The 16,688-nt window shown below is 38.9% G+C and overlaps 1 protein-coding gene across 8 annotated transcripts in view; it reads left to right on the top strand.

The window, feature by feature from the left end:
• The window catches only part of SLC12A6 (solute carrier family 12 member 6), a 100,417-nt gene that overhangs the window by 70,426 nt on the left and 13,303 nt on the right, over nucleotides 1–16,688 (top strand). For all 8 annotated transcript variants that reach the window (XR_004263769.1, XR_004263768.1, XM_032261255.1 and 5 more), the window contains 10 exons: nucleotides 626–720; nucleotides 3,725–3,856; nucleotides 4,874–5,020; nucleotides 6,727–6,781; nucleotides 7,969–8,099; nucleotides 8,774–9,015; nucleotides 11,669–11,883; nucleotides 12,686–12,844; nucleotides 13,014–13,112; nucleotides 13,374–13,431. Coding sequence is in view for 6 of the 8 variants with exons in the window: in XM_032261255.1 (XP_032117146.1) it covers nucleotides 626–720; nucleotides 3,725–3,856; nucleotides 4,874–5,020; nucleotides 6,727–6,781; nucleotides 7,969–8,099; nucleotides 8,774–9,015; nucleotides 11,669–11,883; nucleotides 12,686–12,844; nucleotides 13,014–13,112; nucleotides 13,374–13,431 (1,333 nt within the window). In the remaining 2 variants the exon portion in view is untranslated. The remainder of the gene's footprint in view (nucleotides 1–625; nucleotides 721–3,724; nucleotides 3,857–4,873; nucleotides 5,021–6,726; nucleotides 6,782–7,968; nucleotides 8,100–8,773; nucleotides 9,016–11,668; nucleotides 11,884–12,685; nucleotides 12,845–13,013; nucleotides 13,113–13,373; nucleotides 13,432–16,688) is intronic.

The raw sequence follows: 16,688 nt of genomic DNA, 5'->3' as shown, positions 1-16,688 counted from the left end.
GAGTAGATACTCAATATTTTTTTTTCTCCTAAATGTAGGTGACTTTAAGAGTAGTCTCGGCTGGGCGCGGTGGCTCAAGCCTGTAATCCCAGCACTTTGGGAGGCCGAGGCGGGTGGATCACGAGGTCAAGAGATCAAGACCATCCTGGTCAACACGGTGAAACCCCGTCTCTACTAAAAATACAAAAAATTAGCTGGGCATGGTGGTGTGTGCCTGTAATCCCAGCTACTCAGGAGGCTGAGGCAGGAGAATTGCCTGAACCCAGGAGGCGGAGGTTGCAGTGAGCTGAGATTGTGCCACTGCAGTCCAGCCTGGGCAACGGAGTGAGACTCTGTCTCAAAAAAAAAAAAAGAGTAGAGTCTCAATGGGCTGGGCTGGAATTCCAAAAGAGTAGTGTCTCCAAAGAATTCCAAAAGAATAATTCCTAAGGAAAGGAATTACTCCCACATGTTTAATTCTTAGAATTTATTTTTGTTCCTGCTGGAGAGGGGGCCATATTCTCCAAGCAATGCTGGTTGAGTTCTACTCTCTAAGATGAAATTTGAATATGAAAATGGGTTATATTAATAAGGAAGAAATATACAGTTATCTGATGCTAACTTGATCTACTTCTTTTTCTCCCAGATGATGGACATAAGAAAGCTCGAAACGCTTACCTGAATAATTCCAATTATGAAGAAGGAGATGAATATTTTGATAAAAATTTGGCACTCTTTGAGGTAATATTTGGGAGAAAACTGTGGACTGAGACTTTAGGAACAGAGATCTCATGATAGCCATTTTTTTTACATCATTTGGTTTTAAAATTGTACAAGCTGGATAATTTAATAACTAATGTTAAAAGAAAATATCATAATTATTGTAACTTGTAGTTAATTTTGTCTGTGTAATCTAATTATAGTGAGTAAATATCAAATTGTTACGTAGTAAAGAAGAGGAGTTTGACTTCTTGGACATATGGATAACCTTGCAATCTAATTCAGCTGTGATTTAAATGTTTTTATTAGAATAATCTTTCTTCTAAGTATAAATCAGTGTATTTCTCCACCCTTTGTCTGGAAAGACTATCATTTGCCTTAGAACTAACTAAACAAAATTACTGTAGGAAGCAGGCTGCCAAATTAGCAGGACCTGCTTGTCTTTTTTTATGTCAAATAATAATTGTATATATTTATGAATTACAGTGTGATATCTTGATATTTGTATACATTGTGGAATGATTAAATCAAGCTGATTAGCATATCTAGCACCTTGGATACTTATCATTTTTGTGGTAAAAATACTTGAATTTGACTTTCTTAGCAATTTTGAAATATACAATATATTATTATTAACTGTAGTCACTATGCTGTGCAATAGATCTCAAAAACGTATTTCTCCTAACTGAAACTTTAGACTCTGTGACTAACCTCTCCCCATTCCCCTACATACATCCCAAGCGTCTGATAACCACCATTCTGCTCTTTACTGCGAGTTCTACTTTTTAGATCCCACATGTAAAGTGAGATCATGTGATATTTATCTTTATGTGCCTGGCTTATTTCACTTTACATAATGAAGAGGACCTGTATATCTTATCTGAGTAAGACAACATGGACTCTGTGGCCAGACTCCACAACCTGTGGCCAGGTTGTTGAAAGGAGCTTGGTTTATTTCAGCACTACCTTTGCCTGGCTTTTGACAATAAGTGCCACTTCTCTATGTACCTCTTTTTGGTTTGTTTCTGAGACAGGGTCTTGCTCTGTCACCCACTCTGGAGTGCAGTGGCATGATCACAGATTGACCTTCTGGGCTCAAGGGAGCCTTCTACCTCAGCCTCCCTAGTAGCTTGGACTACAGGCATATATCACCACACCTGGCAGATTGCTAAAATCTTTTGCAGAGATAGAATCTCAGTATGTTGCCCAGGCTGGTCTTGAATGCCTGGGCTCAAGTGATCCTTCTGTCATGCCCTCCCAAAGCATTGGGATAGCAGGTGTGAGCCACCATGCCCAACTCAATTTTCCTTTTTTTTTTTTTTTTTTTTTGAGATGGAGTCTCACTCTGTCACCCAGGCTGGAGTGCAATGGCACAGTCTTGGCTCACTGCAACCTCTGCCTCCCAGGTTCAAGCCAACTCTCCTGCGTCAGCCTCCCGAGTAGCTGGGATTACAGGTGTGCGCCACCACACCCGGCTGATTTTTTGTATTTTTGGTAGAGACGGGGTTTTGCCATGTTGGCCAGACTAGTCTCGAACTCCTGACCTCAGGTGATCCACCCACCTCAGCCTCCCAAAGTGCTGGGGTTTCAGACGTGAGCCACCACGCCTGGCCACTTATTTTTTAAATAGCACTCTTTCTCATCTTCCTTCAAGCAGAGGTCTGAAATCAATATTTACTTCAGTCACAAAAGTTTTTCCTCAACCTGTCCCTACTTGTTGCCATAAGTAATAACTATAAATGTTAATAGCCAAAAAATGGGAGGTTCTATAACTAAGGATCATATTATTAATGTTCTTTACTAGGTTACTGTGATTTTGTTTTTACTAAAGTTACATAGCTACTAGAAAGAATGTAAGGTTTTGTTTGTTTTGTTTTTTGAGACAGGGCTCACTCTATTGCCCAGGCTAGTGTTCAGTGGCATGATCACAGCTCACTGTAACCTTAACTTCTGGGCCCTAGTAGCTAGGATTACAGGCATGTGCTATCATGTCTGGCTAATTTTTTAAGAAATTTTTTGTAGAGATTGAGGTCTTGAACTCCTGGCCTCAAGTAGTCCTTCCCCCTCAGCCTCCCAAACTGCTGGGATTACAAGCATGAGCTAGTAGTGCACCCAACCAGTAATGAAAGTTTTTATATAAGAATTTTATGAGTGGAAAACATCATGGAGGTTCCTCAGAAAATTAAAAATAAAATTAACCGTATGATCCAACAATTTCACTACTGGGCATATATCCAAATAAAATGAAATCAGAATGTCATTGATATTTTCACTCTCGTGTTTATGGCAGCATTATTGATAAAAACCAAAATATGTAATCAACCTGTGTCTATCAGTTAATGAATAAAGAAGATGTGATATATAGAGACAGTGGAATCTTATTCAGCCATAAAAAGAGTGAATGCTATCGTTTGTGAGGGCATAGATGAACCTGCAGGACATTGTTAATTGAAATAAGGCAGGCACAGAGAGACAAATACCATGGGAACTCACATGTGGAATCCAAAAATTCAAACTCTTAGAAGCAGAGAGCACAGAATAGAAGTTTCCATGAGGGAGGGAGAGAATGGGGGATGTTAGTCATAGGGCACAAAGTTTCAGTTAGGAGGAATAAATTTTTGAGATCTATTATATAGCTGGTGACTATAATTAATAATAATGTATATTTGAAATTGCTAAAACAGTAGATTTTAAATGGTGTCAGCACAAGATAATTTGAGGTGATGGATATGTTAATTAGGTTGGTTTAATCATTCCACAATGTGTACATATATTGAAGCATCACATTGTACAACATAAATATATGCATTTTTTGTCAAATAATTTTATAGAGACTCATGTTGCCCTGATTGTGTGATTGTCTAATGTGGGGAAGGGGGAGAATAAAGTCTCATTGGTAAATTTTTTTAAAATGTTTACCTGTGAAATATTTTTTTTTTTACTTTGAAGTTTTCTGGTAGCAAGATTTGACAGTTATGTTCAGTGTTCTTTGTAACTTATTTCTTCCGTGTCACTGGCTTTATAGGAAGAAATGGACACCAGACCGAAGGTGTCTTCTCTCCTCAACCGTATGGCCAATTACACTAATCTGACTCAAGGAGCAAAGGAACATGAAGAGGCAGAAAACATCACTGAAGGGAAGAAGAAGCCCACCAAGGTGAGGCCTCAGAATATCGAGGACTGCATAAAAAGAGCCCTGTATATAAGAAACAAGGAAATACCTAAGGCAGCATTCTGTGTTCAGTAGCTATTTATTAAATGTTTGATAGGTGCCTGGAACTGTTCTGAGCACCAGGGTCATAGCACAAACAAAACATACGATGCAGTCTAAATTCTAATGTGGGGATAACAGTCCTTAATGTTTTAACTGCCAAAATATATAACATATTAAGTGTTGATAAATGCTTTAACAGAAATTTAAACGGAGCAAAGAGACTGAAATTGGCAAGGGAACCAGAGTGGAGAGGGGTTGCTACTTTGATAGGTTGGACAGGAAAGCCTTTCTGACAAGGTGGTATTTGAGGAGAGATCTAGCTGTGAGGGAGTGAGCTATGTGGGAAAAGACCATTCAGGGAGACGGAATAGCTTTTCAAGAGAATTGTGTCCATACCCATCTGCTGATGCCATCTGTCTGTTGTGAAGTTGTTGGGTTTTTTAAAGACCAAACATTAGTTTGTCTCAAAATGAAAATATAAGACATTCAGTTTACCATTCTGGTTGTTCAGCTCTTTGAAAAAGGGATAAAATGGCCCTCAAACCTTCATTTTACGATCTATTTTATTTACCAATTACTGTGAAGAATTTATGCCAAATTCTGAAGAAATTCCATCAAGTCCTTATTCTTTTTAAATGAAAAAAGCCAATAGCTTTGTAAAACAAAATTTTAAATTGTTGTGGAAGCACATAAAAGTTCATTTGTGGCCAAATGCCTATGTAATAAAAACCTGTGGAAACTTTACAAAGTTAAAATGTATAGCTTTAGGAATAATGAAAGTATGGTGATAAACACTTGAAAGATGGAGACTTTATATGTGCCCTTTTGAAGATATTGATTAAACTTATGATCTCTGCTGTGAGACTAATATGGTAATTAGGGAGCAAGTTATTATATAAGAGATTGAAAACCTGTCTTTAGGATAACTGTTTAATTTTTTGTCAATGTCTTTCTTTCTAGACCCCCCAAATGGGTACCTTCATGGGTGTCTACCTCCCATGTCTACAAAATATTTTTGGAGTGATCCTTTTTTTACGCCTTACATGGGTGGTGGGCACAGCTGGAGTTCTTCAGGCTTTTGCAATTGTCCTTATCTGCTGCTGCTGTGTAAGTATTGCACTGGCACCTGGAGATCACCTGAATGTTGCAGGTTCTCAAGAGTAGATGAACACGACCTCTTTGGGAATAAAACAGAGAATACTAGGGAAGGATTCATGATCTCAACAGAAGAAATTATTCTGATATTAAAATCAAAAGGATTTTCATTCATTTAGTGCCTATTAGTTACTGCTTGCTGTCCATTACATGATATACTAGAAATTACAAAGCAAGACTTCAAATGGAAATAGAAGATGAAGGTCCTGTCTTCAAAGAATTCAGAATCAGAACCATTTGAGCTTGATAGCACCAAAGTTGTGACAGAAAGTGTGTTAGAAAATGTGATGTATTACTCCAGTATATATTGAGAAACAAGACAGGTTACTGGGGATGTGAGGGGTAATTGTTATTTTTATTTTGTTTTGAAGTCTCTTCCCTTTTCCCTTCCTTAAGAATTCAGATGTTCTTTCCAGGTCTTCTCTCTACTCTACTGAGAACATTTGTGTCTTCCCTTAATTTAAACTTCTCCTATTCATGTATCCCAGCCACAACGATGAATTTTACAGGTTTCTGCTGTCCTCTTTTACCACTATGACCATTTTACTCTACCATTATATTATGCCCAGCTGATGGGTATACAGCTGATGAGCAAAACAGGTTAAGCAGGCACAGTTCATATATTTAGTAACTTAAAACTAGTGGTACCACCTTTTTTTTAAGTTTCTCAGGGTTAAAACCTTAAGGCTATGTTTGCCTTCTGAATTGCTTTTCACATCTAATCAGCTACCAAAGCTAACCTATTCTCTTTCTGAAATCTTTTACACTCAGCCCTTTTTATTCACACTACCACCTCTGTAGTTTTTAACTCTCACTGAACTACTGTGGTAGCCGGCCAACCAATCACTCAGCCTCCAGCTACTCCTATCTGCAGTCCATTCTGTACTGTGCTTACCAGGTAATGTTTTTTAAATGCAGTTCCTATGTGCTCAGAAGCCTTCAGGGGTTCCCTTCCTTACTGAATATTGTTCTTGGTATTGTGTTTAGTCTTTAGTCAGGTTCTAACCTATTTTCTGCGTTCTCTAGTTACTTCTTTTGAGTATACTATGCTGTATTTCCTGTGTAACTAGGAAATCCAGAGTAAGATTAGCAGTTGTTTTTGTTTTGTTTTGTTTTGTTTTGAGACAGTTTCACTCTTGTTGCCCAGGCTGAAGTGCAATGGCACCATCTCAGCTTACTGCAACCTCCACCTCCTGGGTTCAAGCAATTCTCCTGCCTCAGCCTCGTGAGTAGCTGGGATTACAGGCATGCGCCACCATACCTGGCTAATTTTGTATTTTTTAGTAGAGACAGGATTTCTCCATGTTGGTCAAGCTGGTCTCGAACTCCTGACCTCAGGTGATCTGCCCGCCTAGGCCTCCCAAAGTGCTGGGATTACAGGCATAAGCACCGCAACTGGCCAGAGGAGATTAGCAGTTCTTAATAACACCTGACCTACTGATGTGGGAGCATTTTGACAGAATCCTCCAGATATTAATGGTATGACTAGTGCAATGAAGTGAACCATATCATCTTATTTCCATATCATTAGGTATAACTGTCCATAAAAGGAGATGGAGTTAAATGTTTGCCAAGTGGTCTTGGAACACCAGTGGAGAAGTAGTATAGAAATGTTATCTTTGCACAGTAACAATGCTCTCCTTTCCCTTTCCCCGCAGACTATATTGACTGCTATCTCCATGAGTGCCATTGCCACTAATGGAGTGGTGCCAGGTTAGTAGGCCAAGGTTGTATTTCAGGATTTATCAGTGTTGACTCTGTGTTTATGCTATAAAGCAAGAGGTACAAACTTCTGAGGAAAAGAGTACTATTTAGTTTGTTCTGTGCTGCAACAGACTAATGGTCTATAGCACATAGACATACTACCACTTGACTTTAAGATGCCTTTTAAAAAAATCTATTTTTTAAACTAGAATGTGTTAATTTCAGTCATATTCTTAGCTTGTATTAGTTAGAAAAATGTGTGTGTCTGTGTGTGTGTGTGTGTGTGTGTGTGTGTGTGTGTGTGTATTTAGAGACAAAGTCTCAGTCTGTTACCCAGGCTGGAGTGCAGTGACACAATCAGCTCACACAACCTCCAATTCCTGGGCTTAAGCTACCCTCCCATTTTAGCCTCCTAAGGAGCTGGAACTAAAGGTGTATACCACTATGCCCAGCTTTTTTTTTTTTTTTTTTTTTTTTTTTTTAATTTTGAGACAGAGTTTCACTCTTGTTGCCTAGGCTGGAATGCAATGGCGCGATCTTGGCTCACTGCAACCTCTACCTCCTGGGTTCAAGCAATTCTCCTGCCTCGGCCTCCTGAGTAGCTGGAATTACAGGAGCCTGCAAAAACACCTGGTTAATTTTGTATTTTTAGTAGAGACAGGGTTTCCTCCATGTTGATTAGGCCGGTCTCAAACTCCTGACCTCCGGTGATCCACCTGCCTTGGCCTCCAAAGTGCTGGGATTACAGGCATGAGCCATTGTGCCCTGTTTTTGTTTTGGTTTGTTTAATTTTTTGTAAAGATAACTTCTCACTGTGTTGCCCAGTCTGGCCTCAAGCAGGCCTCTCGCTTCATCCTCCCAAAGTGCTATGATTAGAGGTGTGAGCCTCCACACCCAGCCAGATGTATTTTATTGGGCCATCTCAAGTCATAGTAAATATTCTCTAATTTATTTCTAAGTAATGCTGGCAAACTGTATTGCTTCACATGGCTCATTACATTAGATGTGCAGTATATCCGACAATAACCCTGTCATCTTTTACTTCCCACAAGCAAGTCTTTTTATCACATTCAGGGTTTATAGAAGCCTGAAACGTTTAGCCTTCCTGTATATTTTTATTCTTATTTATGATTTGATCACATTCCTCTTACTAATACACACTCTTTCTCCTATTCATCTTCTATTTTGTCTTTTAGCTGGGGGCTCATACTTTATGATTTCCCGAGCACTGGGCCCAGAATTTGGCGGGGCTGTTGGCCTCTGTTTTTATCTTGGTACCACATTTGCAGCAGCCATGTACATTCTTGGTGCCATTGAAATCTTTCTGGTAAGTAATGACTTCATTGTGGTGTATAATGTAGCAGAAATATTGATTTGGGTTTATTCTTTGATATGAAAGCTTCTGAGAGATTGGCTGTAGGAATAAATCAGGTGATTGACTGCCCACCTGAATTGGCTTCTTACTGTGAATATGAGGTTAAAAGGTTGAAATTCCCTTTGCCTGTTCCTTCTTCTCTACCTGATTGCCACCACTCTGCCACCTCATCGAAGAGGGTCAAGCCTTGGAGGCAAGACTTGCGCCAATGGGGAAAAAGTAAAATAAATTTTATCATTTTTGATATCTTCTTCCCTATGAAATAAAATATTTCTCATTTCTCTACTCACTGAGACATATTGTTTACTATTTAAAGTAGTGACAGCAGAATCAGAGTTAAAGATGATTATTATATTTATTTTATATAACCTTATAAATAAAATTATTAGTTTATCCCTTTCTATTAGGAAATGTAGCTATTCAGAACAGCATGTAGACCAAACATATATATATATACCATGACATCCCATTCTGTAGGCATTTCAGATCCTATTAGAAACTAGGCTAATTCTCTAGTCATTTTCTGTCTCAGCTTTGCTTTCTTTTGTAAAAGTAGATGCAAACAACTACAGCCTTTTTTACTTGTTTTGGAATAACCTAATTTTGTACTTTTTTTAACCTAACAGGTATATATCGTTCCCCGGGCTGCCATCTTTCGCAGTGATGATGCACTCAAGGAAGCAGCAGCCATGCTAAATAACATGCGTGTCTATGGCACAGCTTTCTTGGTCCTTATGGTATTAGTGGTATTTATCGGCGTACGCTATGTGAACAAGTTTGCCTCACTTTTTCTGGCCTGTGTCATTGTGTCCATCTTGGCCATCTATGCTGGAGCCATCAAGTCTTCCTTTGCCCCTCCACACTTCCCGTACGTGTCTGTCTCTCTGCCTAACCATCCTTATTGGGTAGTAATGGAAAGTATCTGGTGGTATGATAATTCCAAGTCAGAATTTCATGGAGTCTCTCTGAGATTTTCCCCTTTGGATAAGCCCAGTTACACTTCCTTCCTTGTCTAGGCAGGAAGCCTCCCAGCAAACTATGTCCTGTTCATCCTTTTTCTTACGTAGAACTAGTAGCTATAACAATCATTTAGGTACAGATACTAGGTTTTTTTCTCCCTGATAATTGTACATAATCTTTTTTATTATACATGTTTTGAACTATTGGTATTTAAATGTTGGATTTCTTTTACTAATGAAAAATCAAGGGAATCAAAGGAAACCTAAAATGTTTAATAAAATAAAAGGAAATATTAATAATTTGCATGTGTCTCTATATGTATGTAATATTAACTCTAATACAACTGCCTTTTTTCATCTTTTTTTAAACATTTGTATATATTTATGAGGGTACAAGTATAATTTTGTTACATGTACATATTGTGAGTGGTGAAGTCAGGGCTTTTATTTTTTATTCATTTATTTTTGAGATGGAGTCTCACTCTGTTGCTCAGGCTGGAGTGCGGTGGCATGATCCCAGCTCACTGCAACCTCTCCCTTCTGGGTTCAAGTAGTTTTCCCACCTCAGCCTCCCAGGTAGCTGAGATTATAGGCATGTGCCACCACACCCAGCAATTTTTTTTTCTTTGTAGAGACAAGATTTCACCATGTTGGTCTGGCTGGTTTCGAACTCCTAACCTCAGGTGATCTACCATCACGTGAGCCTGGCCTTTTTTTTTTTTTTTTTGGGACAGTCTCGCTCTGCCGCTAATGCTGGAGTGTACAGTGGCACTATGTGGCTCACTGCAACCTCTACCTCTCGGGTTCAGGTGATTCTCCAGTCTCAGCCTCCTGAGTAGCTGGGACCACAGACACAGGCCACCGTGTCTGGCTAATTTTTGAATTTTTAGTAGAGATAGTGTTTTACCATGTTGGCCAGTCTGGTCTGGGACTCCTGACCTCAAGTGATCTGCCCACCTCAGCCTCTCAAAGTGCTGGGATTACAGGTGTAAGCCACTGCACCCAGCCCAAGTCAGGGCTTTTATCTACTACCCAAATAATGTACTTTGTACCCATTAAGTACTCTCTTATCATCCACCTCCCCCTTCAACTCCATAGTGCAAATACCTTAAAGTATGTTTTTTGAAGTAGTAATGGATTTGTGCAGATCTGTGACTCATAGGCCCACTTTTCCCTTTGACTAGTGGCATAGGGACTAGCTGGCACTGAGTGTTATTTGTAGTCTTGTTACAGGATTATCTTGAAAAGTCATCTGGATTATCTGAGGATCAAGCTCATTGGTCCTATGTTGATTTAACCAGATTACAGAAAAAGAGATTTTTCAAGACAAAAAGACAGGTCCATTGAGGCTTAATGACTTACCTCAGAGTTAATAAATGGCAGAGCAAGAAGGTGAACTGTGATTTTATGACTCCCCATTCATTATTTCTTTTATGCCATGCTATATGATGGCAGAAGTAGATTCCATGTTAAACTTTTAATCTGCTTGTCTAGGGACTGTAATATAGCTGAAGGTCCTTTTTAGAGTCATAAAAGTTCTAAAGTTGACAGTCTGGCTGTATCTCAACTTGGGAAATTCCATTTTGCCTCAAGTTCACCTTTGAGGCTTCTCTTCTTCTTTGATCAGTACACAGTCATAATGCGTGGCATTTTCTTTGAGATATTCCAGCAAAACAAGACAGATCTAGAAGAATACATGAAACAAGGCTGAGAAATGTTGAGAGTTGTTGAAGCTGAGTAGTAGGTACATGGTTCATAATAATATATGCAATCATTTTGCAAATTTTAAATGTCTCTTTGTTGAATCTGAGAGGTATTTTAACTATGGGTGTATTATTCCTTTGTTTATATTTGTGTCTCTGGGTTAAAGAAAAAAATAAAACCCGCAGTTAATATTTGTGTTATAGTTACCCTCACTCCCACTGGGTCTAGGCAGAAGTTCAAAAACAGTTTTCTCTTAGGCCATCGAGGGATTTGCCTTTTAATTCTGGCCAAGCTGTTTTCCTTGCAAAGTAGTCAGAAGATTCCACTTTTAGCATAACATTTTCAAGGTGTTTTTATGAATGTCAGGCTTTTCTAGGCCAAAAAAAGAGGAGTACCTTTTTCTTTATAAGAACAACAAAAGGACTTCAGTATTCTTTTAGACCTAACAATTTTAGCCAAAAATTTTGGAAGATGAATCAGCATAATGTCTTCAGGCAGTTCTTCAGTTTGAGTTCTGTCACTGCCACCTGCCACCTATGACCTTGGACACAGAACTATATTTCCCTAACATTCAGTTAACTCCCTAACTTCCTGAACTTCAATAACTTCATCTACAACATAGAAATTCTAATACATCGTGATGTTGCTGTAAGGATTAAATTGGCAGAAAATGTTAAGTCACCACTCACAGTGCTGAAATAAATTATAAATAAATAAACATTAGTTTCTTTCCTACCTTTGATAGTAGAAGCTCTTGGAGATGAGGTTCTTGTTTCCTTTACTAACCTGTTTACTTTTTTTTTTTTTAATGTATTTTTTTTCCCTACTTGATCTCTCTCCCTATTTCTTTTCACTTAGGGTCTGCATGCTGGGTAACCGCACCCTTTCATCAAGACACATTGATGTTTGCTCTAAGACCAAGGAAATTAACAACATGACAGTCCCATCAAAGTTATGGAGATTCTTTTGTAACTCGAGTCAATTTTTCAATGCCACCTGTGATGAATACTTTGTTCACAATAATGTCACTTCAATCCAGGGCATTCCTGGATTGGCTAGTGGTATCATTACAGGTAAGTTAGGGAGTTATTGGACAAGGTTTTTACTGTTTTCTGAGGAAAATAGGCCTTGTCATCTTAGATTCTTCTACTGTCCATAAAGATTCGCTGCCATGGTGCTACTTGCCTTCTTAAGCACGCCACACGGCTCTTAATTCAACATATTTCTGTTTTTCCATTAGTAAAGCTGTCCTTATTTAGGACTCCTTTACAGAGTGGTATCTGCTAACATGCACTTCCATTTCAGAGCAGAGTTGAGCAAATCACTTTCTAACCTTCGGATAAAATATTCTGTGTCTTGTAAAATTGCCAATGTTCTTCCTGCACTGACAGAATAGAACTGTTTGAATGTCCACACCCACATGTATCTTCCTTAGTTAAATTCCTGAAACATTCCTTAAGTGACTTCTATCATAAATGTTTGGTCTGGAAATTCTTTGCCCAAAAGTAAGTTTACATTAAGGTAATAGAAACAGCATTGATGACTAATAAAAAATATTAATGGGATTTGTGGGGCATTTAGTTTTACTCTGTTTAACTTTTACTGGTTTGCATTAGTAAAGTTAAACTGCATTTATATGTACCAAATCATTTTGTCAAATTATATTTAAACTAGATAAGAAAGAGCACTATATTTTTATTTTTGTGTGTTTTATTGTGCAATATGTGTGTGTATATGTGCTCATGTAGAAGCAGACACACCTTTAGAAACTGTATAAATGAGGAACTTGATTTTGAATGTTGTTTCGGTAGAAAATTATCTGATTATCTTCTTTCCATACTGTTGCTGCTTAAATTCCCATTTTTCCCACTCTAGAGAATCTTTGGAGTAATTATCTGCCCAAGGGAGAGATCATTGAAAAGCCATCAGCCAAATCTTCTGATGTCTTAGGCAGCTTAAACCATGAATATGTTCTTGTTGACATCACCACCTCCTTCACGCTTCTAGTGGGAATCTTCTTTCCCTCTGTTACAGGTAAGCACATGAGCTGTTGTCTATTTTAGAAGCTGTCAGACCCAGGAAGTGATTTTTCTCAGGGGAGCAGAATTCTCATGGTTCCTAGATTTGCTTCTAGTCTTTGCTATCAGTATCAGTATCAAAGTATCCAAGAAGTTAACTTGATTTTTTCCCCTTATCTCTAAAGGTATCATGGCTGGATCAAACAGATCTGGAGATCTGAAAGATGCTCAGAAGTCTATTCCCATTGGTACTATCCTTGCCATCCTGACCACCTCCTTTGTCTGTATCCTTTTATGGATCTGGTCTGAGTCTTAGTCATAGGAACGTAACTAGATGATCAGTATTTTTATCCTGGTAACAAAGATACCTGCTTTCTATCACTTCACTTCTTGCCAGATAATCTGTCGACCTCATATAGAAAATTCAAAAAAGAATTTATAGGAGTATTTAGCAACTCATTTTACTGACAGAAGAAATATTCTGAGTGTCTACTTTCTATCTCATGTTAGAAGGTAAACAGTTTCCTTGACTCTCAATATGGTAGATTTAAGCAACGTTGTCCTTTTTGGTGCATGTATTGAAGGGGTTGTTCTCAGAGACAAGTGAGTAATTAATCTCTTTGTAACAATTCTGTGTCTGTCTGCCATGACTTCTGATCGTTCCACATAGCTCCAAGACAGTTACAAACTCAACACAGCCAGGCACTGTGGCCCCTGCTATAATCCCAGCACTTAGGGAGGCCAAGGCGGGTGGATTGCTTGAGCTCAGGAGTTTAAAACCAGCCTGAGCAATGTGGCAAAACCCTGTCTCTACAAAAAGCACAAAAATTAGCTAGGTGTGGTGGTGTGCACCTGCAGTCCCAGTTACCTGCGGGGCTGAGGTGGGAGGATCACTTAAGCCTGGGAAGGCAAAACTGTAGTGACCTAAGATCACACCACTGCACTCCAGTGTAGGTGACAAAGTGAGACCCTTTCTCAAAAAAATAACCCAACCTGAGCTATCATTTATGACTAACAATAAGAAAATATATGTATGTAGTTCCCAAAGAGGCGAGTATTTTCTAGTAAATATGTGAGACAGTTATAGTTCTTCAAAAACGCAGTGAATTTGTCTGAATAATGACTTCCCTGTACATGAAGAACTGTTCAGAAACGAGACCAAAAGTAAGAGCAAGTAAAAAAAATTTCAAGTGTCTCTAGCATCTCTTCTATGAGAGATAAGTATCTAATTGTGTTTGGCATTCTAAATAAAAGCCTGAAACTTACTTTCTTCATCTTCTGTTCTTTTCTCTTGTCTTCTTTTCTGCTTATTTATTTAGAGACAAGGCCTTGCCCTATTGCCCAGGCTAGAGTGCAATGGTGCAAGCATAGCTCCCTAGAGCCTCAAACTCCTGGCATCAAGCAGTCCTCCCTTTTCAGCTTCCCAAGTAGCTGGGACCACACCTAGCTAGTTTTTTGTTTGTTTGTTTGTTTGTAAAGATGGTGCCTCACTATTTAGTCCAGGCTGGTCTGAAACTCCTGGGCTCAAGCAGTCCTCCCGCCTTAGCCTCCCAAAGTGCTAGGCTTATAGACATGAGCCACCATCCTCAGCCCTTTCTCCTATTCTTTTTTTAAAATTGCCCACACTACACAGATCTGTCTCCTATTCTTTGTCCACATCACTCATTTTGTACAGGCCTTCAGAATTTTTGCCTATGTTATTGTAATAATCTCCTTTTTAGTTCTACCCTCTAATCCTTCCTCCACACTGCCACCAGAATGGCTTTTCTAAAACACAAAATTGAACATAAAAACCTCCCTGCTGCAGCACCTGCCAATGCCTCTTAAAATCCATCACTGGCTGGGTGTGGTGGCTCATGCCTGTAATCTCAGCACTTTGGGAGGCTGAGGCAGGCATATCATGAGGTCAAAAGCTTGAGACCATCCTAGCCAACATGCTGAAATCCTGTCTCTATAGTAAAATACAAAAATTAGCTGGGCGTGGTGGCACATGCCTGTAGTCCCAGCTACTCAAGAGGCTGAGGCAGGAGAATTGCTTGAACCCGGGAGGCAGAGGTTGCAGTGAGCCGAGGTCACGCCACTGCACTCCAGCCTGGTGACTTACCAAGGCTCTGATTCAAAAAAAAAAAAAAATCCATCACTGTGATCTGGCCCTCTCTACCTCTTATCTCCTGCCATTCCCTCATAAATTCCCTAACTTAGAGTTTAATATGTCTTGTTATATCTCCACTTGTATACACATTAGTCTTTGTTGTTTCCTTTGCTTAGAATAGGTTACTCCCACTTAGCTGGCTCATATTCATCCTCTAAGAGACTAGGCTAAGGGTCTTTCCTCCTGTAAAGCTTTCCCATACTCACCCAAACAGAGGTAAACACTCCTCCCTTTGTTCAGCCACTCTATTTGAATATACTATTTTATGGTATTTATGATGCTATATTGTAGCTACTTGTTTTCATATCACTCTACCTACACATTGAGCTCTTTGAGGACTCAAAGCCTAATAGATGCAATATAAATATTGTTGACAAAAATAAACAGCACAGTGTATATATGTATGTAACACAGTATATATGTGTGGGTGTATGTATGTATGTATGTAGTATAGTATATCACCATACCCTTGTAATAGGAAATTCATGGAGCTTTCGTAAGTTACACGATAAAATAAAAATTATTATTGAGACTGTAAATTAGAGTATCATTTTGGAAAACTATTGGTTATTATCTCCTAAAGAAGAACATCCACTTACCTATGACTCAGCATTTCCTCTCTAGATATATCTAATAGAAATGCTTACACATATGCATCAAGAATAATTAACAAGATTTTTCACAGTAGTGTTTTTTTGTTTTTGTTTTTGACTGCTTCATTTTCCCTTTGTAAGTATTATTCTTAATAGCCAAAACCTGGAAATAATCAAAATGTCCATCACTAGTAGAATGATTAAATTATATATTCATGTAATAGAAAACCATATAGCAATCAAAGTAAGTCATAGCAATATATACCCACCCCCCCAAAAAAATTCACAAGCAATGCTAAGTGAAGAAAACCAAACATAAAAGTATGTACTGTATATCATTTATATAAAATTTTAAAATGGTAAAACTACATAGTATTCAAAGTCAGCGGGCTGGGTATGGTGGCTCATGCCTGTAATCCCAGCACTTTAGGAGGCTGAGGCTAGAAAAGTGCTTGATGTCAGGAGTTCCAGACCAGCCTACGCAACATAGCAAGACCTTGTCACTACAGAAAGTAAAAAATTAGCTGGGCCTGTTGGCATATGCCTGTAGTGCAGCTACTGGGGAGGCTGAGGCAGAAAGATCAAGTTGAGCCCAGGAGGTCAAGGCTACAGTGAGCCATAATCACAGCACTACAGTCCAGCCTTAGTGACAAAGCAAGACCCTGTCTCAAAAAACAAACAAACAAAAAAAAGATCAGGAGAGTAAATAGTGGAGAGGAAGAAAGAGCTTATCATTGGGAATGGGCATAAGAGAGAATTTTGGGTACTGGCAGTGTTCTGTTTCTTGACCTGCATGGAACATAGGTGTTTGCTTTGTGGAAATCTTCAGATGTACATTTGTTGTTTTTTGCACATTACTTTTTGTGTGCTTACTAAAAATTGTTAAAACAAGTAATAAAACTGATGCCATCTTTTTTTTTTTTTTTTTTTTTTTTTTGAGACGGAGTTTCGCTCTTGTTACCCAGGCTGGAGTGCAATGGCGCAATCTCGGCTCACCGCAACCTCCGCCTCCTGGGTTCAGGCAATTCTCCTGCCTCAGCCTCCTGAGTAGCTGGGACTACAGGCACGCGCCACCATACCCAGCTAATTTTTTGTAGTTTTAGTAGAGACGGGGT

This window comes from Sapajus apella, unplaced genomic scaffold (assembly GCF_009761245.1).
Source record: "Sapajus apella isolate SASKATOON/1434 unplaced genomic scaffold, GSC_monkey_1.0 scaffold122, whole genome shotgun sequence".
NCBI classification, from domain to species: domain Eukaryota; kingdom Metazoa; phylum Chordata; class Mammalia; order Primates; family Cebidae; genus Sapajus; species Sapajus apella.
This window is presented reverse-complemented; position numbering and strand designations above follow the sequence as displayed.